At 35.3% G+C, this 24,941-nt stretch overlaps 1 protein-coding gene across 4 annotated transcripts in view; it reads right to left on the bottom strand.

Annotated features, from left to right (window-relative positions):
- CEP350 (centrosomal protein 350) overlaps positions 1-24,941 on the bottom strand; it is a 188,895-nt gene that overhangs the window by 81,678 nt on the left and 82,276 nt on the right. For 3 of the 4 annotated variants that reach the window (XM_058274815.2, XM_058274816.2, XM_058274817.2), the window contains 5 exons: positions 23,876-23,998; positions 14,989-15,161; positions 7,075-7,271; positions 6,295-6,479; positions 5,744-5,831 (listed from right to left, as the gene is read on the bottom strand). In XM_058274815.2, coding sequence (XP_058130798.1) covers positions 5,744-5,831; positions 6,295-6,479; positions 7,075-7,271; positions 14,989-15,161; positions 23,876-23,998 — 766 coding nt within the window. Of the gene's footprint in view, positions 1-5,743; positions 5,832-6,294; positions 6,480-7,074; positions 7,272-14,988; positions 15,165-23,875; positions 23,999-24,941 lie in introns of all 4 variants that reach the window. The other variant, XM_058274814.2, reaches the window with a different exon arrangement.

Here is a 24,941-nt window from a genome sequence, read left to right as displayed (position 1 = left end):
CAGAATATATATTCCTGAATGAAATAAATTTGTAATGAAATAAAGCTAGAAGTTAAATGATGCTCTAGTTAGTTTATACCTTTAAATGCTTATAATATTAACAAAGAAGAAAGACTGAAAACCAATAACCTAAGTCCCATATTAGTTTCCTGTCACTGTTGAGTTGTAGGTTATCTTCTCATATTCCAGATATTAAACAATTACTGGATATGTAGTATAGTGGTTTGGAGCCAAATGCACCCCAGAAAAACATGCTATTAAATTTATTCCATTCATGTAGGTGTGAACTCATTTGAAGTAGTATCTTTTGATGAGGTTACTTCAGTTAAGGTGTGGCCCAGGACGGGTCTCAATACTATTGTTGGAGTTTTTTATAAGCAGAATGAAATTCAGACACACAGAGAGAAAGCCATAGAAGCCGAACATCAACAGAATTTGGAAAAGAAGGTAGAGATCAGGAGTCATCACCATGTGCCTTGTCATGTGCCAAGCTAAGGACCAAGGATCACTGGCAGTCAACCCCAGAACACAAGAGTCTTTGGGGAGAAAGCATCACCTTGATGATACCTTGTTTGGCCTTTCTCTTAACCTAAAAAGTGTAAGCAAATAAATTCCCATTGTTTAAGCTGAACCATTATATGACATTTGCTTGAGCAATGCAGGACATTAAAACTTGGGGTTTCCAAATATTTTTTTTTCATAGAATACAGTCTTTAAAAATTTCATAATAAGTCCTTTGTTGTCCAAAAAGTCTTACTTTTAATGAAGTTTTATCTATTTTTTCATTTGTTGCTTGTGCTTTGGGTATAAAGTCTAAGAAACCATTGCCAAACACAGGGAACTGAAGATGCTTCTCTATGCTTTCTTCCAGGAATTTTATAGTCTGGTTCTTCTATTTAAGTCTTTGATCCATTTTAAGTTGATTTTTGTATATGGTGTAAGGAAGGGGTCCACTTTCATTCTTTTGCACATGGACATCCAATTTTTATGGTACCATTTTCTGAAGAGATTTTTCTATCATCATTGAGTGGACTTGGTACCCCTGTTAAAAATCAGTTAGCCATACACTGAAGTCGATTTCTGAACTCTCAATTCGATTCCATTGGTCTGTATGTCTGTTTATATGTCAGTACTATGCTGTTTTAATCACAATGGCTTTGTAATAAGTTTCAAGAGTGAGGAGTGTGAGTCCTCCAACATCATTTTTCTTTTTAAAGATGGCTTTGACTATTTGAAGCCCCTTACCCTTCAATATAAATTTGATGGTTGGCTTTTCATTTCTGCAAAGAAGGTTGTTGAAATTTTATTGGGATTGCATTGAATTTGTAAATGGCTCTGGGTAGAAATGATATCTTACACAATATTTATTCTTCCAATCTATGAACACAGAATGACTTTCCATTTATTTAGGTCTTCTTTGATTTGGTGAAGCAATGTCTTAGTTACCTGTGTATGCATCTTTTACATCCTTGGTTAGATTTTTTCCCCTGGATAATTTATTCTCTTAGTTGCTATTATAAGCAGAATTTTTTTCTTGATTTCTTCTTCAGATTGTTCATTACTAGTATATAGAAACACTTCTGATTTTTGGGTGTTGATCTTGTAGCCTGCCACATTACTGTATTCATTTTTTAGCTCTAGGAGCTTTGCTGTGGGTTTTTCAGGATTTTAGGATATATAGAATATCATCTGCAAATGGGGAAAGGTTTACTTCTTCATCTCCAATTTGGATGTCTTCTTTCTTTCTCATGCCTAATTGCTCTGGCAAGAATTTCCAGTACAATATTGAATAACAGTGGTGACAGTGGGCATCTTTGTCTTGTTCAAGTAACAGTGGTGACAGTGGGCATCCTTGTCTTGTTCCTGATCTTAAAAAGAAAGCTGTCAGTCTTTCACCATTAAGTATGATGTTAGCTGTGGGTTTTTCATATAAACGTTAATCATGTTTAGGAAATTTTCTTTTATTACTGTTTTTTTCAGTGTTTTTAACAAGAAGGGGTGCTGGATTTTTTCAGATGCCTTTTTCTGCATCAATTGAGGTGATCATGCGGTTCTGTTATTTAGTGAATAACACTAGTTGATTTTCTTATGTTGAACCACCCTGGTTCATACCTGGGATGCATCCCACTTGATTATGATGTATAACTCCTGTGACGTGCTGTTGCGTTTGGTTTGCTAGTATTTTGCTTAAAATTTCTGCATCTATATTAAAAATGGGTATTAGCCATCATTTTCTTGTGTTATTATCTGGCTTGGTATGAAGGCGATGTTGGCCTCATAGAATAAGTTAGGTAGTGTTCCTCCTCTTTAATTTTTTAAAAGACTTTGAGCAGGACTAGAATTAATTCTTCTTGAAATGTTGTGTAGAATTCCCCTGTGAAGCCATCCTCTCTGGTCCTGGGCTTTTATTTGTTGGGAGGTTTTTGATTACTGATTTAATCTCTTTACCAGTTATTGTTTTGTTGAGATCTCCTATTTCTTCTTGAGTCAGTGTACATAATTTTTGTGTTGCTAGTAATTTGCCCACTTCACCTAGGCTACCCAGTTTGTTGGTATACAGTTATTCATAGTATCCTCTTAAAGTCCCTTTTATTTCTGTGGGGTTGGTTTCATTTCTGACTTTATTTATGTCCTATGATTCTTTGTCAGTCTAGCTAAAGTTTTGTCGACTCTATAGATCTTTTCGAAGAACAAAAATTATGGTTTTGTTGTCTCCCTATTGCTTTTTTTAATTCTCTATCTCATTTACTTTGCTCTAATACTCATTCCTATTGCTAGCTTTCGGTTTAGTTTGTCTTTTCCTAATCCTTTAATTTTGAGTCAGGTCTCTGAGATATTTCTTCCTTTAAAATGTCAGTAATTATAGCCACAAATTTCCCTCTCAGCACCACCTCTGCTGCATCCCATAAATTTTGGTGTGTTGTGTTTTCATTTTCATTCACCTCAAAATATTTCCTAATTTCCCTTGTAATTTCTACTTTGAACCGTAAGTTACTGAAGAGTACATTGTTTAATTTCTATATACTTGTGGAAATTATTGATTTCTAGCTTCATTCAATTGTGGTTAGAGAAGATACATTTTATGGTTTCATTATTTTTAATTTATTGAGTCTTGTTTTGTAACCTAGGATGTGGTCTACCCTGAATAATGATCTATGTATATTAGAGAAGAATGTGTATTGTGCTGCTGTTGGGTGAAATGTTCTATGCATGTCTGTTAAGTCTGGCTGGTTCAGAGGATCATTCAAGTCTTGTATTTCTTACTGGTCTTCTGTCTAGATGGTATGTCCATTATTGAAAGTGGTATACTGAAATCTCCTACTATTAATATAAAACTATTTCTCCTTTCAAATCAGTCAGTATTTGCTTCACATATGTTTAGATACTATTAGGTGCATACATATTTATTTGTTCTTTGTTGAACTGACCCCTTTATCAATATATAGTAACTCTTTATCCTTAGTAACAGTTTTTTACTTGAAGTCTATTTTATCTGATATTAGTATAACTACTCTAGCTCTCTTTTGGTTACTACTTGCATGGTATATATTTTTCATCCTTTCACTTTCAACCTACTTATGTCTTTGAATTTAAGTTGAGTCTCTTGTAAACAGCAAATAAATGAGTCAGGCCTTTTTTAATCCATTCTGCCAATCTCTAACTTTTGGCTGGGGAATTTAATTCATTTACATTTAAAGTCACTACTGATAATGTAGGACTTTCTTTTGCCATTTTGCTATTTTGGGTTTCTAAGTCTTATACCTTTTGTACCCCCAAATCTTCTGTCAATGCCTACTTCCTTATTTATTTGGCCTTTTGCATTTACAATTTTGAGATCCTACTCATTTCTTCCTGAATTTATTTTTCATGTATTTTCTTTGTAGTTACCATGGGGTTATAATTTAACATCCTACATCTATAGTAATCATATTTGATGTGTCATGATATCATATTCAATCACATACAAATACACTGTTTCAATACTCCTCTATCCCCCCTCATCTGTTCTTCTATACTGGCTACAATTTATATCTTTGTACCCTGTATGCCCAAAACCATAATTTAACATACCTTTTAATGCATTTGTATTTAGCACCTATATGTAGCAAATAAGTGGAATTACAAAATAATACAAGAGTACTGGCATTTATTTACTCATATAACTAAGTCTAGTGGAAGTCTTGATTTCTTTATGCTGCTTTGATCTAATGCCTAGTGTCTTTTTCATTCAGTCTGAAGAACTTCCTTTAGCATTGCTTATAAGGCTAGTCTAGCGGAGACAAATTCCCTCCTCTTTCCTTTATTTGGGACACTTTTAATCTCTCCCTTATTTCTGAAAGACAGTCTTGCCAGATATAAAATTCTTACTTGATAATTGTTTCCTTTCATCACTCTAAGTATTTCATACCATGATCTTCGTGCCTCCATGGTTTCTGGTGAAAAACTGGCACTCAATCCTCATCAAATCAAAGACATGTTGCATGTTCCCAGCTTCATGTAGAGATCCAAAATGATGGCCAAGAGTAGAAATCCCACCACTTAGAGTTTGTATATGGTTCCTGTGGATGGCTTCAGTTAACCTGCAGGTGTCTGTGGAGACCTTCCTTTTTTCTGGAGCCTAGAGATTTCCATATTGATTTTAAATAAAACTATGTACTTAAAATTTTTTAGGTCAAGCATTATATATGAGGGCAACCTGTTACTGTGACTTATATCCTATAGGATGTTATTTTTAGGCTTGAGGGTTTCTCTAATTGCAAGGGGATATAAATTGTTTTCTGTTGTGATTTCTGTGATCTATCCTACATTAGAAGGCCAATCTCTCTCTCTTGTAATTTTGACCAATGTTTTACTCTTTTTTCCTCTAATATTCCTATGGTTAAATTTAAAAAATATTTATTTCCTTATTCAAAATAATTCATGTAGAGAGTTTTATATATCATGTCAGCTTTCTATTTTATAGATACTATAACACGGTAAAAAGTTATTTACTTAATTTAGGTAATAAATTTTAAGTTATTTTAAATCAGTTTTTTGGATTTAAAAGGTGTAATTTAGTTTTCACAAAATTAAGCTAAGAATTTTTTCAATGTCATGTCAGCAAGGGAGAAGATTTTATAAATATTATCTCACTTAATCCTATAACCACCATGTGAAGTATAATCCCACTCCTACAGGTGAGGAAATTAAGTCTCAGAGAGTTAACTGACCAAGTTTTACTCGGCCATGGTTACACAGCTGTAAGTGGCAAACTGTAATTCAAATAATAAATATTTACTGAGCACTTACCATGTGTCATGGTCTACTCTAAGTTTATACATTTACTATCTCATTTATATTTTTCTCAAGAATACTACAAAGTACGTTATTATTATCCTCACTTTACAGATGAGAATATTGAGGCAGAGAGAAGTTAACTAACTTAAGGTTAACTTGATAAAAAAAATTTTTTAACTTTAATTTTTTAAAGTTTGCATTTCAAATGAAATATTTTAGAAGGTACTACATGGAGACAGAGGTTTAACTTTGTATTCTATTAAGTTAGCAATGACACACAATCATAATTTAGGAAAAATATGCTAGATTATTAGGCAACCCCAGTAATTACAGTAATATATGCAAAAACAACTAAATATGATATGGTAATAACTAACTATAAGGCAATTAATAGGAAAAAGAGATTAAGCAAAATAATATATTACACAATCTAACTTGCCTTAAAAGGGCTTTTCTCCTCACATACCTTTTCTTGCTGCAACCTTAAAAGCAAACCACGCTGTTTCTTCCGCAGTGGGGGCATTTTGTCATCTTCTCCTTTGTCTCGTAGATGTCTGCAAATAATATTTTCCATTGAGACAGAGATTGGGTTAAATTTCTATTGTTACTTCTTCCTGACTACTAAAAAGTCTGCAAGACAATTTAACATTTTTAAATGTGGAGAACAGTTGCTTTGGGCAGCAATTCATATCCCATTACATAATATACACAAACCCCAGGCTGTATTCTTTAAAGATAAAGGAATTTGAGAGATTTACAACATAATAAAGGAATTAAGTATGAAATGAACATAAGAGTTAGTCAAGTGATGAAAAAGAAATGCAAACAAAATTTTACATGAGTAAGAGGTCCTGAAAGCAACATGACTCAAGAGGACTGCCATCTTTATAGTTTGAGAAACTGAGGTGGTAAGATTAAAGTACTTGAGGAAATAAAAACATCTGAAAGAGCAAAGTATTACCTTTTCATGGAAAGAGAAATTGAACAATAAAAAATACATTCTTTGAAAATTCTTACTTTTTTTGATGCTCTAGCCAGGCTAATTCAGCCTTAGTTTTCTCCTTCAAGGCCTTTTCACGGAGACGCAGAAGTGAAGATTGGTGAGCTGCCCGCATTTCCTCTTCTTTCATATACTGTCGTACCATCTCCATAGTAAATTTAGAGAAGCTATCTTGTCCTCCTGAGAATGGCATGCTCAGTTCCTAAAGTAGAGAGTTTATTTCAAGTTTATCACCTTGTAAATATTTTAGAACTTAACTTTATTAAAGGTATGCATTTATAAAAATAAAGTGTTTAACAAGGCTGTCTGCCAACCAAGTAAGAGAACAGTCTTCAAAAGAGAGCACATGAGAGGGAGTAACACTCAATCTGCTAATTTATCCAACCAATAAATTTTTAATGAACAATTATTTTACACTAGGTACTTTCCCAAGAATACAAAACTGGGTATGAATTTGTTCTTGTTATCCAAAAGGCTTGCATTTAGTAAGAAAAAGGATACAAATGTAAATTGAAAAATGGAATAAAGTGTTATAAGAGTGAAACAAGTGAAAAATCTATAGAACTAATATAGGCCAGATCCTCAAAGGCCTTATATCATTCCAAGGAATACGTCTGGATTTTGTTTTTATATAGAAAGGGAAGCCAGATTATATAGCAAAGATATAACAAAAAAAAACCCTGATATTTTAGGAAAATCATTCAAGTACCTGACAAATGAAATGTATCCTCATATCTTTGCGAGAACACAACCACAACCATTTATGAAATACCTCCACAGGTAAAATTAAATCACACCTTGACAGATGATAGTGTGGTCTTTTCTGGGGAAGCTTCTTCATCCGAATCATCATGATGGTCTCTTTTCTTTTCCATGTTAAATCTGCGATGACTCTCTGAAGGTAGTAAAGATCTAAATGATTTTTCTTCTATTTCATCTTCTGTCATGGATTCATCAAATTTTAGGGAATATTCTGTCGCGATAGAAGTCGAATCTACAAAAATGTAGTGAATATAGATTTTGTCATTATGACAGCTCTCAATAGGTCTTCAATTACTAGCCCTTGTTGCCCTTTATAGGACAATACAACATAAATTCATAAAAATGATCACAAACAATTAATAGGCATGGAATAAAAAACAAAATTCACTCATATTACAAACAAACCAGGAAAAAAGCCCTAAAAATATCTCAAAATACTAGCACAGGATATTGGTAAAGGATTTACATACTTCACATATAAAGAGCTCTTACAAATCAATTAGAAAACCAGTAATATTCGTATAGAAAAATGAGAAATGGTCATAATCAGATACCTCACAAATGAAATCAAATGGCCAATATAAAGTAAAAAAAAAAAAAGGAGATGTAAATTAAAATCACTTTTTTTTAACTCATTAATTCCGTACTTAACTGAAACAGAAGTTCTTACAGGCTGCCTCCTCTGTACCTTTGACAGGTTACCATCTTTTGCTTATTCAACACTTCCTTATTTTATAGTACTACAAGATGTTCAGGCTCATCTTGTATTCCTCTGTCCTGGCCCTAGAATCAGCCATTTCTTTGAGTATATACACACTCTCCAGGGTATACATATAGATGTATAATTGTTTCTGTATTTATTTGCCTGTACATACATATTAAACTAAACATAAGTTCCTACTGATATCTCTGACTCTAATCTATAATAATACCAGAGCATTCACTCTCATTTTTATTTCCAGTTTATCTGTAATTCCTATGCTCCTGCCATCCAAAATCCATTTACCCAGGATATACGTAAAAGAACTCATATCCTCTGCTCCCATGAGAAACAAATTTACGAACTAGAGCACAGTCTTTAGGCTTATAATTTCAGTTAAAACATAATTTTCCAAAGTTATTTAGGTCTGCTCAGCCCTCACCACACGATCCTTTCAGTGCTGTATATTTGTAATACATTTGAGTCATTCATTATCCACATACTGTATTCCATCCTGGGATCCCCGGCAAACTGTTTGGGGTGTGTGTGTTCAGTTTATATACATTAAAGTTCACTCTGTGCGATGTACAGTTCTATGGCTTTGACAAATGCAGTGTCATATATCCCAAATACCACACAGAAAGAACACTTGCTTTGCCCTAAAATTTCCTCTGTGCATCCACTTTGTTGTCAACCACTTCCTCTTCCCTAACCCCTGGCAAGCAGTAATCTCTTTTCCATCTCTAAAAGTTTGCCTTTTCCAGGATGCCATACGAATGGAATCTTACAATACACAGCCTTTTTGGTTCATTCATGTTGCTGTGTGAATCGAGTTTGTTACCTTTCATTGCTGAATAGTATTCCATTGTATGGCTGTACCATGTGATTTGCTTATCCATTTCCGGTGAAGGACTTCATAGTTGTCTCCAGTTTTTAGTGATCATAATTAATGCCGCTAAACACATGCATAGAAGTTTTTGTTTGGACATAAATTTTCAAACGACTTGAGTAAATACCTAGGCAAGTGATTGCTATGTCATATTTTAAATTTATGTTATACAAAACTGTCTTCCAAAGAGGCTGTACCATGGTGCCTTCTTACCAGCAATGAATATGAGTTCCTGTTGCTCTGCATCCTCTCCATCATTTGTTACTGTTAAATTTTTGGATTTTAGCCATTCTATTATAACAGACATGTTATGTTGTGGTATCTATTTCACTGATTTTACCTTGTATTTCCCTAATAACATCTGATGTTGAACACTTTTTCCTGTACTTATTTGCCTCTGTATATTTTGTTTGGTGAAGTATCTGCACAGATCTTTTGCCCATTTTTAAATTAGGTTGTTGGCTTTCTTATTGCTGAGATTTAAGAGGTTGTTTTTGTTTTGCTTTGTTTTTTATACAGTCTGGATATAAATCCTGAATCAAATATGTGATTTGGAAATACTTTCTCCCAGACCATGGCTTATCTTTTCATTCTCTTAACAGTGTATTTCACAAAGCAGAAGTTTCTAAATTTTTATTAAATGCAATTTATCAATTTTTTCTTTTGTGGATTGTGCTCTTGGTGTTATATCCAAAATCTCATCACTAATCCCAAGGTCCCACAGATTTTCTCCTATATTTTAATTTGTAAATTGTATAGTTTTAGTATGTTCTACATTAAGATCAATGATACTTTTTGAGTTAATTTTGTATAAGGTGTGAGGTATGCATCTAAGTTTATTATTATTTGCATATAGACTTCCAATCATTCCAGAATGTTGAAAAGACTACCTTTTCTCCATTAACTTGGTGCCTTTCTTAAAAAATATCATTGACAGTATTTGTGGGGGTCTATTTTTAGGTTATTTTCTTCCACTGATCTATACGACTATCCTTTACAAGCACCACATTGTTTTGAATACTGTAGCTTTATGGTACATAAAAATTAATGTAGCTTTAATGGGTAAATGAGTGCTCCAGGTTTGTTCGGTTTTTCTTGCTATCTTTTAAAGACATTTATATAATAAGAAAAAAGTATTTTATATTTACGCCATCTCCAGTGCTCCTTTCATTTATGTAATCTAGATTTCCATCTGTTATCTTTTTCCTTCTGCCTGAAAGACTCCTTTACCGTTTAATATAATGCAGATTTGCTGGTGGTGAATTTTTTAAGCTTTTATATGTATGACAAGCTTTTATTTCACCATTTTTTTTTTCACTGTCATTTTTGGAAGATATTTTAATTAGGTTTAGACTTCGACAGTAATTTCTTTCAATACTTAAAAGATTAATTCTACTGTATTCTTCTGCCTTGCATTGTTTCAGATGAGAAAATAGCTATCATCCTTATTTCTGTTCCTTTGTATACTATATTTTTTCCCTTTGGCTACTTCTAAGATTTTCTCTTGAACACTGGTTTTAAGTGATTTGATTATCATGTACACAAGCATGATTTTTTAAAAAAAATATTATTTATTTATTTCTCTCCCCTCCCCCTGCCCACCCTGGTTGTCTATTCTCTGTGTCTATTTTGCTGCATCTCCTTTGTCCGCTTCTGTTGTTGTCAGCGGCACAGGAATCTGTGTTTCTTTTTGTTGCGTCATCTTGTTGTGTCAGCTCTCCATGTGTGCGGAACCATTCCTGGGCAGGCTGCACTTTCCTTCGCGCTGGGCGGCTCTCCTTACAGGGCGCACTCCTTGCGAGTGGGGCTCCCGTATTCGGGGACATCCCTGTGTGGCACGGCACTCCTTGCGCTCATCAGCACTGTGCATGGGCCAGCTCCACACAGGTCAAGGGGTTTGAACCGCGGACCTCCCATGTGGTAGACGGATGCCCTATCCACTGGGCCAAGTCCGCCGCCCACACAAGCATGATTTTTGAGTTTAGGGTTTAATGAGTTTCTTGGATCTTTTGTTTTATAATTGTCATAAAATTTGGGGGAAAAAACTGACCATTATTTCTTCAAATATTTTTTCTATCCCTTCTCCTCTTCCCTCCTTTGACTGCATGTATGTTTGGACATTTGTTGTCCCATGGCTCATTGATGGTTTCTTCCTTTTTTATAAAACCTTGTTTTTTTCTGTATGCTTCATTATGGATAGTTTCTATTGCCGTATCTCCAAGTTGACTAATATTTCCTTTGGCAACATCTAATCTGTCATTAATCTCATCCAGCATAGTGGGTTTTTTTGTTTTAATTCTTAAGACATTGTAGTGTTCATCTCTAGAAGTTTACTTTGGGTCTTTTTAAAATTTTCCATGTCTCTACCTTACATGTTCAATCTTTTCACTAGCTTACAGAATATATGGCAAATAGTTGTAGTAACTGTTTAATGTCCTGTCTACCAATCTATTTCATTTCTAAGCCAATTTCAATTTACAAAATTTTCTTCTCAATATGGGTCATCTTATCCTGCTTCTTTGAATGCCTGGTGATTTTTAATTATATGACAGACATTGTGAATTTCATTTGGTTGGGTGATTTTTGTATTCTGATAAATATTCTTAAGGTTTGTTCTGGTAGATGGTACAGCTACTTGAAAATAGATTGATCCTCTTGGGTCTTGTTTTTTAAGTTTTGTAAAACAGGATATGAGGACATTTAGTCTAGGGCCAGTTTTTGCCCCACAAATGAGACAAAACCCTTCTAAGTACTCAATCCATATTACCTCATGAATTACACAATTTTCTATTCTGGTAGCTGGGAATGGGAACTATTCTTGTCCATGTGTGAACTCTGAGGATACTCCTTCTAATTTTTGGGGGGTGATTCTTCCCTGGTTCAGGTAGTTTTTTGCATCATATACAATAGTATACTGATTAGTAATTAGCTGAAGGTCTCAGGGGGACACTGCAGATCTTAAGAATTCTTTCTCTATTCAAGTCCCTTGTTTTTGGTATTCTGCAAACTTGATCCTCTTTGGACTCTCCAGACTCCTAACACCATCTCCTCAATTCAGAAAGACAACTGGTCTCTATCTAGGTATCCCGTCCCCTCAATCATCTTTGGCAGAAGCTGGGTCACTCACAGGGCTCATCTCATTTGTTTCTCATTGTTCATAAATCACTCAGCACAATGCCTGATGTCCACTATCTAGAAAACAGTTCTTTCATATATTTTATGTTTCATATATTTTGCTTTTTTTAAGTTATGTTAAGTGGGAGGGTAAATCTGATCCCTGTTCCTCCATCATGGCCAGAAGTAGAAGTCTGAGTAATTTAATTTTATATTGTTTAAAGAAGCTAATTACATAAAAAAGTCATGTTCATGATATTTCAAATTAACTACTTGACAAATATTTACTTACTGTAATTGGAGGCTAGGCACTATGGACAATGTTTGAGATACAGCATTAAACAAGACTCATATGGTTAGTGCCTATCCTTCTGAAACTCACAGGCATTATCAATAAATAAATCTGTCATCAGCATTTCAATTATAAGTAATATTATTAATTAATAAGGTAAAATTTAGTAGAGACTGAATTTGTCCTATAGGAAAAAGATAACAGCTAATTACTCTATTATTTTTCTAAGGTTTTTATTTCTTCCACAATGCAGAAGTTGTCACTACAAGATCTGATCTTAAAATGAGTTTCATTTGTCTTTAATCTATTAGTCCACGAAAGATTTTGATTGTGCCTATGAATATAAAATCTGAGTATGCCCAACATTTATAAACTACATACATGTACAGTTATACTCATATATTATATTCATTATAAAACTTACTTAAAAAGACACTCTTAAAAGAATGAGAAAAAAATTCAAATAATTTTCCTTCTTGCACTCCAAGGATTCTCTTGCCCATCCCATTTTGAAGACTTCTGTCCTAGGCTATCAACCAAAACACTGCTAAGAGTCAGTTACTTAAAAATAAGTTATAGAATTGATGCTGTTAATATTCTGGCTTAATTTCTAACAGGTACCATTTTTTCCCCCAGGTTCTGTTCTCTCAGTACTGTTTTTTACTACCCATGATTTACTATGATTCCAACTTTAGTTTATGATCCAGGAAGAGTTAACGTTTAAATGTTAATCTAGTTACTTTATCTGACCATATCATCATTTGTAAGAAATCATGTCCTTATTACATTATTTAAATTTAAATATTGAGTTCCGGGAAGATGGCATTAGAGTAGGCAGGCAGGGCTCAACTCTCACAAAAGCAATACAAAAAGGGTCAAAAGCTGTCCAAGGGATCTTCTCTGGGGGACAGAAGACTAGGACAGTGATGCACAATTTCCAGAATGGTAAGGGACAGAGAGACAAAGAACCCAAAACAACAAACTTGAGTTACTAAACCCACATGGTGGCCAGGAAGGATCTTACCCTCCACCCTTAAGACATTAAGTCTGGATAAAACCCCTGGCTCACTACAACTAACTGAGAGGGGAAGAGACATCTTTCTCCTTGTCAGCTGTTACAAGGGAAGAGAGAGGATGAGCTGAAGGACTTTTCTTCAGTGAATTTGGCCAGGAGAGCCTGCTCTGAATCTCAGCTTTAGCCAGAATCTCAGCTCTAGCCAGACTAGAAACACTGGAAAGTGGAGGTTGAAAGAAACATTTCTGTGGAAAAGTGCACCAGTGAGCACCATCTGCTGGCCATCCAGGAAACTGCAAGGAGGAAAAACTGCTTTTAGGTCTCTCTTTATCCCACCCCTGGGAGAAAATCTGCGTTCCATTAGTGAGTCCCTGGCCTGATTTTGATAACTTAAGCTGGGCAATTTTAAAGACTCAGAATAAGCTGAACCAAAAATCAAAGAAGAGCTGTGGAAATACACACACACACACAAACATACACACATTACACAAGAGAGAGAAACTGGCCAACACAGTAAATTCACCAACATATGCAGATGCTCAGACATCAACAAAAAATTACAAGCCATTCTAGGAAAGAGGAAAGATGGCCCAGCCAAAGGAACAAATCAAATATCCTGACAAAATGCAGGATTTAAGACAATTAATCAATCACATAAATCTTCTAAATCGATTCAAAGAATTGAAGGAAAATATGACTAAAGAGATAAAGGATATTAAGAAGTGTGAGCATAAAGAAAAATTTGAGAGGTGTGGGTGTAGCTCAAAGGCTGAGTGCCTGCTTCACATGTACAAAGACCTGGGTTCAGTCCTGGTACCTCCTAAAAAAAAAAAAAAAAAAAAGTTGAAAGCCTACAAAGAAAAATAATAAAATAATAAATAATAGAGCTTATGGGAATGAAAGACATGCTGGATGAGATTAAAAATACATTAGAGACACATAACAGCGGATCTGAATTGCTTAAAGACAGAAGTAGTGATTTTGAGAATAGAACATCTGAACTGGAAAAAACAGGAAAAAAGAAAAAGAATGGAAAAAATGAAAGCATTTCAGGGAATTTAATGATAAGCAAAACACACAAGTATATGTGTTATTGGTGTTCCAGGAGGAGAATGGAAAAGGGACAGAAAGAATATTTGAGGAAATAATGACTGAAAACTTCCCAACCCTTATGAAAGACATAAATATCGATATCCTAGAAGGACAGAGCACCCCAAACAGAAAAAATCCAAATAGACCTACCCCAAGATAGCCACTATTCAGAATGACAGGTATCAGAGGTAAAGAGAGGATTCTAAAAGCAGCAAGAGAAAAGCAAAGCATTACATGCAAGGGAACCTCAATAAGATTATGTGTCAACCTCTTATCAGAAACCATGGAGGCAAGAAAAAAGTGGCATGATGTATTTAAGGTACCAAAAGAGAAAAACTGCCAGCCAAGAACTTTGTATCTAGCAAAACAGTCCTTCAAAAATGAGGGTAAGTTTAAAGTCTTCACAGACAAATTTAAAATGAAGTTCTAATAATATATTCTCCTTTTTGTGAATATGTTATACACACTATAAATGGGATAGACCTAATTTTATTTTCATTGTTGAACATGTATTCTCCACCCACTTACATGATCTCCTAGATTTAGTTTTGCCTTGGAATGAGGATACAATCATGTACAGTATCAGCAAGGACTATTGGCATAGTAGATGGCCTTGAAATAGTTTCACCTGGATAGGATTCATTTGTCTCTGTACATCAGACATATAACCTTATCCTCATTATTATGTTTTACCTAGATTAACTAGCTTAGTTACTGTCATATTATCACCGTGATCTAATAAATTGTATTAACTATCTCAGTCACAGATAGTCCTTTGGTATACCCAAAGGATTTTGGAATACCCCCCAAACAAATGATTATACATAAATATGAAAAGGAAAGTTACCTTTCTCATCAGGAAGAGATGCTATGCTATCACTTCGTAGAGAATCATCTGCAGCAGTCTGAACCTGTTCATCGATAGAACTTTCCATCTTTTCACCATGAACAAGTTTCTTCTCATTTTCCTTAGAAGATAGAACTGAAGGGCTTTCTTGACGACTGCTACCACTACTACCCCTGCTCATGGATATAATGAAATAAATAAATAAATAACAATAAGATAAGGATCTGAACTTCAAAGTAAATTTATTTGACCAAGGGATTATATTTTATAATCAAGATATGAATGAAGAAAGATATAAAACATATAGAGCTAAATATTTAAGTAGTAGTAACTATTTTGAAAAAGATGAGTAGGAAAGAGGAAGGTTTCAATTTGAAATAAACAGTCATGATGAGCAACCACAGTTCTCAAGCTATCATTTAAAAATCATGCTTCTGGTAGAAAGGATTTTTATTCAGTTTCCATTATCTTGTTTTTCATTAATGTCACAATTTATCACAGTGTGCATTCATCCTACTGCTTCACTGGGACTAGTCTTGCTAAACTATCTAAACATATAATTGCCATACCCAATGGCTAGTTTATTTCTCTGCAATGGTAGACAGTTTTGACTTTTATCTCCTTTAAAAGTCCTACTTGCTAAAGCAAAGGTAGTAAAATACTAACATTAGGGGGATCTGGATGAAAGATACTCAGGAATTTTGTACTACTTTCGTAACTTTTCTGTAAGCCTTAAATTATGCCAACATTAAATATTAAAGAAAATATATCCTTCTATTTTATGAATCTACTCTCTACTGCTTCTTTTCCCATCTCCCTAACAAGTTTTACTATGTTTCTTTTACTTTAAATTTTTCTGTCTTTCCTTAAAATGGTGTTCTCTAGGGTTTTCTTTTTGGTCTCTTTTTATGCCACATACTCTCCCAGGGTAATCTTAGGCAACCCCTTAACTTCAACAGCCATCATTTAGACCAAGCATCAAATCTATATCTCTAGTTCTGCCCCTTTCCCTGACTTTAAAGCTCATGTATCCAAATGTCTAGTTAACTTATTTTTTTGGCTATCGTTCAGGCAGCTCAAATTAAACATACATTTTAACTAAATGAATAAAAAAAGTTTATTAGAAGTCTATTATAAACCAAATTTTGGGATCCTCTTTGTATGGTATTTTCACTTCTGAAATGCCCTTCTTTCCCTGTCTCCCTAATGAATAGTTCCAAGATTCACTTCAAGTGTTATTTTTGTGATATCCTATTGGACCTCTCCCACAACAAACAAGTGTTAAGTTACTTCTGTCTCTTTTTTCACATTGTTTTTCTTGTGCATATTTCTATGATAGTACTATCAAAAGAGAATGCAAATGTTTGGTTTAATAAATGTTTTAGAAAGGATAAATCTTATAAGAAAGCTATGAAATATAAGATATGATGCAACAAATAACAAAGGTATTGGAGCCAGTAGGACATGGGTTTGAGTCCCTATCAAACACTTATTAGTTATGTGCAAATCATTCATTCAATAAAAATGCAGTAGACTACCTATTGTGTGCTAGGCATGATTGTTAAATACTGTGATGCAAGTAAGATGGTTCCTACTAGGGAAGCTACTTTTAAAAAATAATAACAAGTATTCTTTATGTAATATAAGTACCTTTTAAAAATAAATTAAAAAATATATAAAAACAAGTATTGGTGAGGATGTGGAGAAATTGGAGCCCTTGGTGCAGCTGCTTTGGAAAACTGTTGGCAAATCCTCATAAAGCTAAAAGTTAAATGTAGAATTACCATATGACCCAGAAATTCCACTCTTGGGTATGTACCCCAGAGAAATGAAAACATGTCCACACAAAAACATATATATGCCATGTTCACAGCAGCATTATTTTTAGTAGCCAAAAAGAAGAAAGAACCCAAATGTCCCTTAACATATAAAATGTAGTATACAATGGAAATAATTCAGCTTTAAAAAGAATGAAATTCTGATACATACTACAACATGGATGAACCTTGAAAATATGCTAAGCAAAAGAAGCCAAACACAAAAAAGTCACATACTGTACGATTCCACTGATAGGAAATGTTTAGAAGAGGCAAATTCAGAGACAGAAAGTACATTAGTAGTTTCCGGGGATGGGCTATAGCAGGGTGGGATAGAAGGAATGAGAAATGACTGCTAATAGGCATAGGGTTTCTTTTCGGGGTTAGGCAGTTAGACAGCAGTAATCAAGGAACATCTTTGTGAACATACTAAAAAACAAAGAACTGTATACTTTAAAAGGATGAACTTTATGGTAAAAAATATTTTATTAAAAAATTAAACATAGACATAAAACAGTCTGCCCTATAAAAGGAAAAGGATTATAGAGGCTGGTAGTTATATACAGGGTGCTGTGGAGAACATAGCAGTAATCTCTAAATCAGGCTAGGGGTAGGATCTGATTCTTAAAAGTCAAGTAAAAGTGAATTAAATGAAATTAGGGTGTGTGTGACTAGAAAGAAGGAACAGCATATGTAATAGCACAGAAGACAGAGAGTATGTGCTTCTCTTAGAGAACTCTAAGTAGTCAGAATTAGTGGAATATTGATAAAAGAAGGGAATGACAAGAGACAGGACTGGAAATGTAGCAAAGGCTCATTTATAGAGGGACTTTATCTTGAATGCTCTGAGAGATTAGTGAAGATTTTTAAACAGAGAAATAACCTAACTGGCTGCAAATTTTAGAATAATCACTCTGATTATCATGTGGCTGAAGAATAGACAGAGAAAGATTAGAGCACAAGGAGACATATTGGGAGTACCCTGCAATAGTCCAGATACTGGCTTAAAAAAAGTAAATGTTAATGAAGGCAACTTATTTAACCTTTCTGAGTTTCAGTTTTCTTATCCGCAAAACAGGGTTTCCAACACCTATCATCATAGTATTCTTAAGAGGAGTAAATGAAATAACATCTGTCAAAAATCTAGCAGAGGGGAAGCAAACGTGGCTCAAGTGATTGAGCTCCCGCCTACCACACGGAAGTTCCCTGGTTCAGTTCCTGGTATCTCCTAAAGAAGACAGCAAGCTGGTGCGATGGGCAGGTACAGCAAGCTGATACAACAAGAGACACAAGAAGAAAAACACAATGAGAGACACAAAGCAGGAAGCAGAGGGTCCCAGTGCCTCCTAAAGAGGACGAGCAAGACAGTGAGCTGACGCGATGAGCTGGTGCAATGGGCAGGCACAGCAAGCTGATGCAACAAGAGACACAAGAAGAAAAACATGAGAGACACAACAAAGCAGGGAATGGAGGTGGCTCAAGCAATTAGACACCTCCCTCCCATATTAGAGGTCCCAGGTTTGGTTCCTGGTGCTTCCTAAAGAAACAAGGAAGACGAACAGACAGAGCAAGTGCAAACAATGAAGGGGTGGGGAGAAATAGATAAATAAATAAATCTTAGAAAAAAAAATCTAGCAGAAGCAATCAAGATGGTGGAATGAGAAACCTTGGAGTTCCATCTCCCACCTGCCTCCCCAGAGAAGCTCTGAACAACCAGCAAAGAACTGACAGAAACATCTTCCTAAAAGCTCCAGAAAACAAAGAACTATAGTAACAGGTCAAGTGCTGAATCAAGAAAAAGGCCATTTAAAAGCAGTAGGATCTCATGATTCCCTTGCTGGTCCCTCCCGCATCCCTCATGGATTTTGCATGGAGCCAGCCAGTGCATCTCTCTGGGAATCCTTGGTCATAGTTCTGGAGGGAGCAGTGTAGTATAACACTCCTGCTCAAACTGGGAACATGTCTGTCTTGGTGGTAGACTGAAGGTCTCTCCATCCCAGAATTTGTCCTGCATGTAGAGGTCATTCAAAGAGCTCTCCTACAAAATGCTGTGGAAGAGCAGTCAAGTTATGCTGCTTGGGGCAAGAGATTGGTCATTTGTAGGACATAGAATGCAGTGCCCAGGAAGGTGAGGAAACTGTTTCCCAGTGAAGAGGGGATGATGGAAATTTCTAGGGTCACACACCCATGCCCAAGACAAGACCCGTGTGCAGAAAGGATCATAGCAGCCCCTACATGTTGACCTAGAACTATTGTCTAAACTCACTGCAAAGGATAAGGCCTGAAGGAAAGTACTCCAACGAGTCAATCTGCAAACAATGGGAAAAATATTTCCTTTTTATCCTTCTGCTTTTTTTATTGTTGTTGTCAGCTCCTGGTAAACAAGGAAAGCTCTCTCAGAGCAATAACTGGATACTAGCTTAAGGTATAGATGTCCCAGAGTCTAAATTCCAGCAATAACACATAAAAATATCAAAATTCCCAGGTTTCATCAAAAGGTTAAAAAATGTACAAAAAAAACAGGAAGCCACGGCCCAGGCACGAAAGAAGATTAAAGCATTAGAAACCATCAATGAGGAAGACCAAACCTGGGATATACCAAAGTCTTTTTAAAAAGTCATCCTAAATAGGCTCAAGGAGCTAAAGAAAAACATGGACAAAAAGCTAAATAAAATCAGGAAAATAACAAAAGAACACACAGAAAATGTCAATAGAAATGTAAATTATGGGGAAGCAGATGTGGCTCAAGTAACTAGGCTTCCACCTACCATATGGGAGGAACCAGGTTCGATCCCTGGGGCCTCCTGGTAAAGACGTGCCTGCATGGTGAGCCATGCAGCACAATGAAGACACAACAAAAGGAGAGATAAAGGGGAAAGTCAGGGTGAGATGCGACAGAAACCAAGAACTAAGGTGGCACAAGTGACAGAGAACCTCTCTCCACAGTGGAGGTCCCCAGGATGGAATCCTAGTGAATCCTAGAGGAGAAAACGAGAAGAGAATACAAAAAGAGAAAACAGGCACAGAAGATCACACAACAAATGGAAACAGACAGTAAAAACAGTAGGGTGGGGCGATGGGGAGAAAAAATATATAGTTAATAAAATCTATATCCATATAAAAAAGTAAATTATGGAAAGGCACCTAATAGAGTTAAAGACCACAGTAAGAGAAATTGAAAAATCCTCTAGAGGAGTTAAACAGCAGATTGGTGCTGGCAGTAAACCTGAAGAGAAGACAAAGTCATTCACTATGAGGAGCAAAGAGAAGAATGAAAAGAAAGTAAACAGTCTGAGGATCCTGGGGGACACCATTAAGCATATCAATATACACATTAGGCAAACCCTAGAAAGGGAAGAAAGAAAGGGGATGAGAGAATATTCGAAGAAATAATAGCTGAAAGCTTCCCAAAATAACAAAAGACATCAATATACATATCCAAGATGCTTGACGAACTCCTAAAAGGATGAATCCAAATAGATCCACACGATGGCATATTATAATAAAACTGAAATGCTAGAAATAAAGAAAGAACACTCTGAAAGTTGCAAGAGAGAAGTAATGTATCACATAAAAGGGAGCTTCAATAAGATTAAATGCCAATTTCCCATTAGAGACCATGGAGGCAAGAAGGCAATGGGATGACGTATTTAAAATGCTGAAAGCAAAAAACTGCCAATCAAGAATTCTATAGCTGGCAAAACTGTCTTTAAAAAATGTGGGAAGATTAAGACATTTTTAGATAAACAAAAGTTTATCACCACTAGTCTGGCTCTACAAGAGACGTTACAGAGAGTTCTACAGGATGCAAGTAAAAGGGCAATAGACAACAGATCAACGTCAAATGAATAAATAAAGATCTCAATGAGGGTAACAACATGGGTAAATATAAATACTAGTACTAGTGCAGTTTTGGTTTGTAACTTCACTTTTTTACTTCCTACAGAAGTTAAAAGGCAAATGCATAAAATCAATGATAAATCAAAGATTTTGGGCTCATAGTGTACAAACATGCTATTTGTGACAAGAACTACATAAAAGTTAGGGGAGGGGAGTACAGGTATACCTTGGAGATATTGTGGCTTTAGTTCAAGACTACCTCAATAAAGCAAGTACTGCAATAAAGCTAGTCACACAAATTTTTTGGCTTCCCAGTGCATATAAAAGTTGTATTTACACTATACTATAGTAACTGTGCAATGGCCCTATGCCTAAAAAAAACAATGTACATACCTTAATTAAAAAATACTTTATTGCCAAAAAATGCTAACCATCATCTGAGCCTTCAGCAAGTCATAATCATTTGCTGGTGGAAGGTCTTGCCTCTATGTTGATGGCAGGGTGGGGACTGCTGAAGGTTTATGTAGCTGTGGCAAATTCTTAAAATAAGACAAGAATAAAATGTGCCTAATCGATTGACTCTTCCTTTCACAAAATATTTCTCTGTAGCATGCGATGCGGTTTGATAACTTACCCACATAGAACTTCCTTCAAAACTGGAGTCAGTCCTCTCAAACCCTGTCATTGCTTTATCAACTAAGTGGATATAATATTCTAAGTCCTTTGCTGTCACTTCAACAATATTCACAGCATCTTTACCAGGAGCAGATTCCTTCTCAAAAAAACACTTTCTATGCTCATTCATAAGAAGCAACTCCTCATCTGTTAAAGTTTTTTCATGAGATTGCAGCAATGTAGTCACATCTTCAGGCTCCCCTTCTAATTCTGGTTCTCTTGTTATTTCTGAAACATCTGCAGTTACTTCTTCCACTGAAGTCTTGAACCTTCAAAGTAATCCATGAGGGTTGGAATCAACTTTTCCAAACTCACGTTAATGTTGATATTTTGACTTTCCCCCATGAGTCATGAATGTGTTTAATGGCATCTAGAATGGTTTATTCTTTCCAGAAGGTTATCAATTGATTTTGTGCAGACCATCTGAGGAATCACTATCTACGGCACCTATAACTTATGAAATACATTTCTTAAATAACAGGACTTGGGTTGAATGATTCCTTGATCTATGGGTTGCAGAATGGATATTATGTCAGACAGCATGAAAACAGCTTTAATCTCATTATACACCTCCATAAGAGCTCTTAGGTGAGCTGGTGCATTGTCAATGAGCAGTAATATTTCAAAAAGAATCTTTCCTTCTGAACAGTAGGTCTCAACAGGGGGTTTATTCAGTAAATCATGTTACAAACAGATGTGCAGTCATCCAGTCTTTGCTGTTCCGTTTATAGAAGGCAGGCAGAATAGATTTAGCATAATTCCTAAGAGTCCTAGGATTTTTGAAACAGTAAATGAGCATTGGCTTTAACTTAAAGTCACCAACTGCATTAGCTCCTAACAAGAGAGTCAACCTGTCCTTTGAAGCTTTGAAGCCAGGCAATGACTTCTAGCTATGAAAATCTTAGATGGAATCTTTTTCCAGTAGAAGGCAGTTTTGCCTACATTGAAAATCTTTTACTTAGTGTAGTCACCTCCTTCAATTATCTTAGCTAGCTCTTCTGGATAACTTGAAGCTTCACCTTGTACTTTTTTTGTTACGGAGACTACTTCTTTTCTTAAAATTCATCAATCAACCTCTGCTAACTTCAAACTTTTCTCCTGCAGCTTCCTCACCTCTCTCAGCCTTCAAAGAATTGAAGAAAATTAGGACCTTTGCTCTGGATTAGGGTTTGGCTTATGGGTATGCTATGGTTGGTTTGATCTTCTATCCAGATGACTAAAACTTTCTCCACATCAGCAATAAGGCTGTTTTGCTTTCTTATCAGTCATATGTCCACTAGAGTAGCACTTTTAATTTCCTTCAAGAACTTTTTCTTTGCATTCACAATTTAGCTAAATGTTTGGTGCAAGAGGCCTAGCTTTTGACCTATCTCGCTTTCAACATTCCTAACTCATTAAGCTTAATCATGTATAGCTTTCCATTTAAAGTGAAAGACATGTGACTCTTCCTCTCATTTGAACACTTAGAGGCCACTGTAAGGTCACTAACTGGCCTAAATTCAATACTGTTGTGTCTTAGGGAAAAGGGAGACATGAAGAGGGGGTAAGAGAAGAGGAATAGCCTGTCAGTGGAGCAGTCAGAATATACACAACATTTATCAATTACGTAAGCGTGGTTTGTGATGACCCAAAACAATTACAATAGTAACATTAAAGACCACAGATCACCATAACAGATATATTAATTATGAAAAAGTCTGAATTACTGTGAGAATTACCAAACTGTGGCACAGACACAAAGTGAGCACATACTATTGGCAAAATGGCACTGACAGACTTGCTCGGCACAGGGTTGCCACAACCCTTCAATTTATAAAAAACGCAATATCACCAAAGTGCAGTAAAGCAAAGTACACTAAATCTGGTAGGCTGGTACAGGTTATCAGGGGTGGGGGGCAGGAGTAATGGGGAGTTTGTGCATATTTGACAAAATAATCTTCTTTATTAATGATAAAAATTAGTACATGAAGTAATGTCAACAAATATGTATGGTAGCAAGGAAACAAGCAATAAACATGGGCTTCATAGCCAGAAAAAAAGGTTCAATTCCTTGGTGTGTATGTAATGGCACAGAAAATAAAAGCTGTGTGGTCCTTTTAGAGAACTGTAGTTAGAATAAGTGGAATAAGATAGGAAAGGGAAATACCAAGATACAGGTCTGGAGATAGACAAAAAGCTCAACCATAAAAGTTATGGCATGTGTGACCTTGCATGAATTTCTTAACATTTTTGTGAGTCTCAGTTCCCTCACCCATGAAAGGAAGAGAATACTATCCTACCTTGGAAGGCTGCTATTAATATTAAATGTATGAAAATGCAACTTATACAGTGCTCGTACAAAGTAGGCTCTCAAGAAACAGTAGCTATATTACATAGATGAACTGTTTTGTAAATCAGCTAGTACAATAGGGGAAGCTAGCACTTTGAAGGACATATACTGCTGCATTTAGTTAAAATTTAAAAAAAAGATTAAGAAATCAAAGAAAAACAATGTCAAGCCATTTATCAAACTTTAATGAAGTATAGCGATAAAGAAATCAAACCACTCTCTTCACCTTCGATCATGATTCTTGTATCTTGAAGATTCAGAATAACTATCGTATGAAAGGGAATACTTCTGATGCCTTGAATCAAGGGTTTCTTCTTTACTCTGAGAGAGTAAAACAGATTCACTTTTCCTATAAGAAAATAAAAGCTGAATAGAACTTCAAAGTCAAGAGAAAGCTTTTTTAAATAATGCTTAGCAGTAATATCAGATAAAATCTAGAGTGAATAGTAGTTATGAAGTAATGGGTACAAATTATTTGTGAAAATCATTCAATCATAGAAAAGATGTATAACACATTAAAGAATATCTGCTTTTCTAAGGGAAATAAACACAGAATCACCACAAGTATCAATGAATGTGGACATCTAAAAATTAAAATTGTTGGATTTAGGCAGAAGGATTATATATAACTATTTTACTTCAAAACTTAATACTACATTTCTTACAAGTAGAAATGGAGGGACAAAACCTTATAATAGCCCAAAGAGCATGGCATTTCTCATTAATAAATGCCAACTAAACAAACAACTGAACAAGAATTACTGTGTACTATAAATGCAACAGCTTGAATTAATCATGAAAAGTACCTCTAATTCCTTTTATTTGTTTAGAGTTTATATTTTGAAATGCAATTTACCTACTTACTCCAAAATCCTTAAGGGCTGCAAGGCCCTAACATGGTCTGATCTCTGCCATCATCTCAAATACCATTCTTCCCTTCCTGCTCTACCTCTAGCTCACTGGTGTTAATTTCCTTAAATATGCCCTGCTCCTTACTTTAGGGCCTTTGCATGTATTGATCTGCCTGTCCCTTGCCTTCTTTACATCACTGATTTCTTCTAATCCATTAGAACTCATAAACTTTACTTCCTCAGGAAAGCCTTCTTTGACATCCCTCCACCCTGAGGCTAGTTGAATTCCTGTGTTATATACCTCATAGCTATGCATTCTGTTGATGAGTGTATTCAATTCACTTCATGAATAATTATTTCATGTCTATCTTCCCACTAGGCTGTTAGCTCATAACTGTATTCCCAATACCCAGAATAGTAACTAGGACAGAGCAGATACTC

This window comes from Dasypus novemcinctus, chromosome 13, assembly GCF_030445035.2.
Source record: "Dasypus novemcinctus isolate mDasNov1 chromosome 13, mDasNov1.1.hap2, whole genome shotgun sequence".
NCBI lineage: Eukaryota > Metazoa > Chordata > Mammalia > Cingulata > Dasypodidae > Dasypus > Dasypus novemcinctus.
Note: the sequence above shows the minus strand (reverse complement) of the source record. Positions and strands in the feature narration are given on the sequence as shown.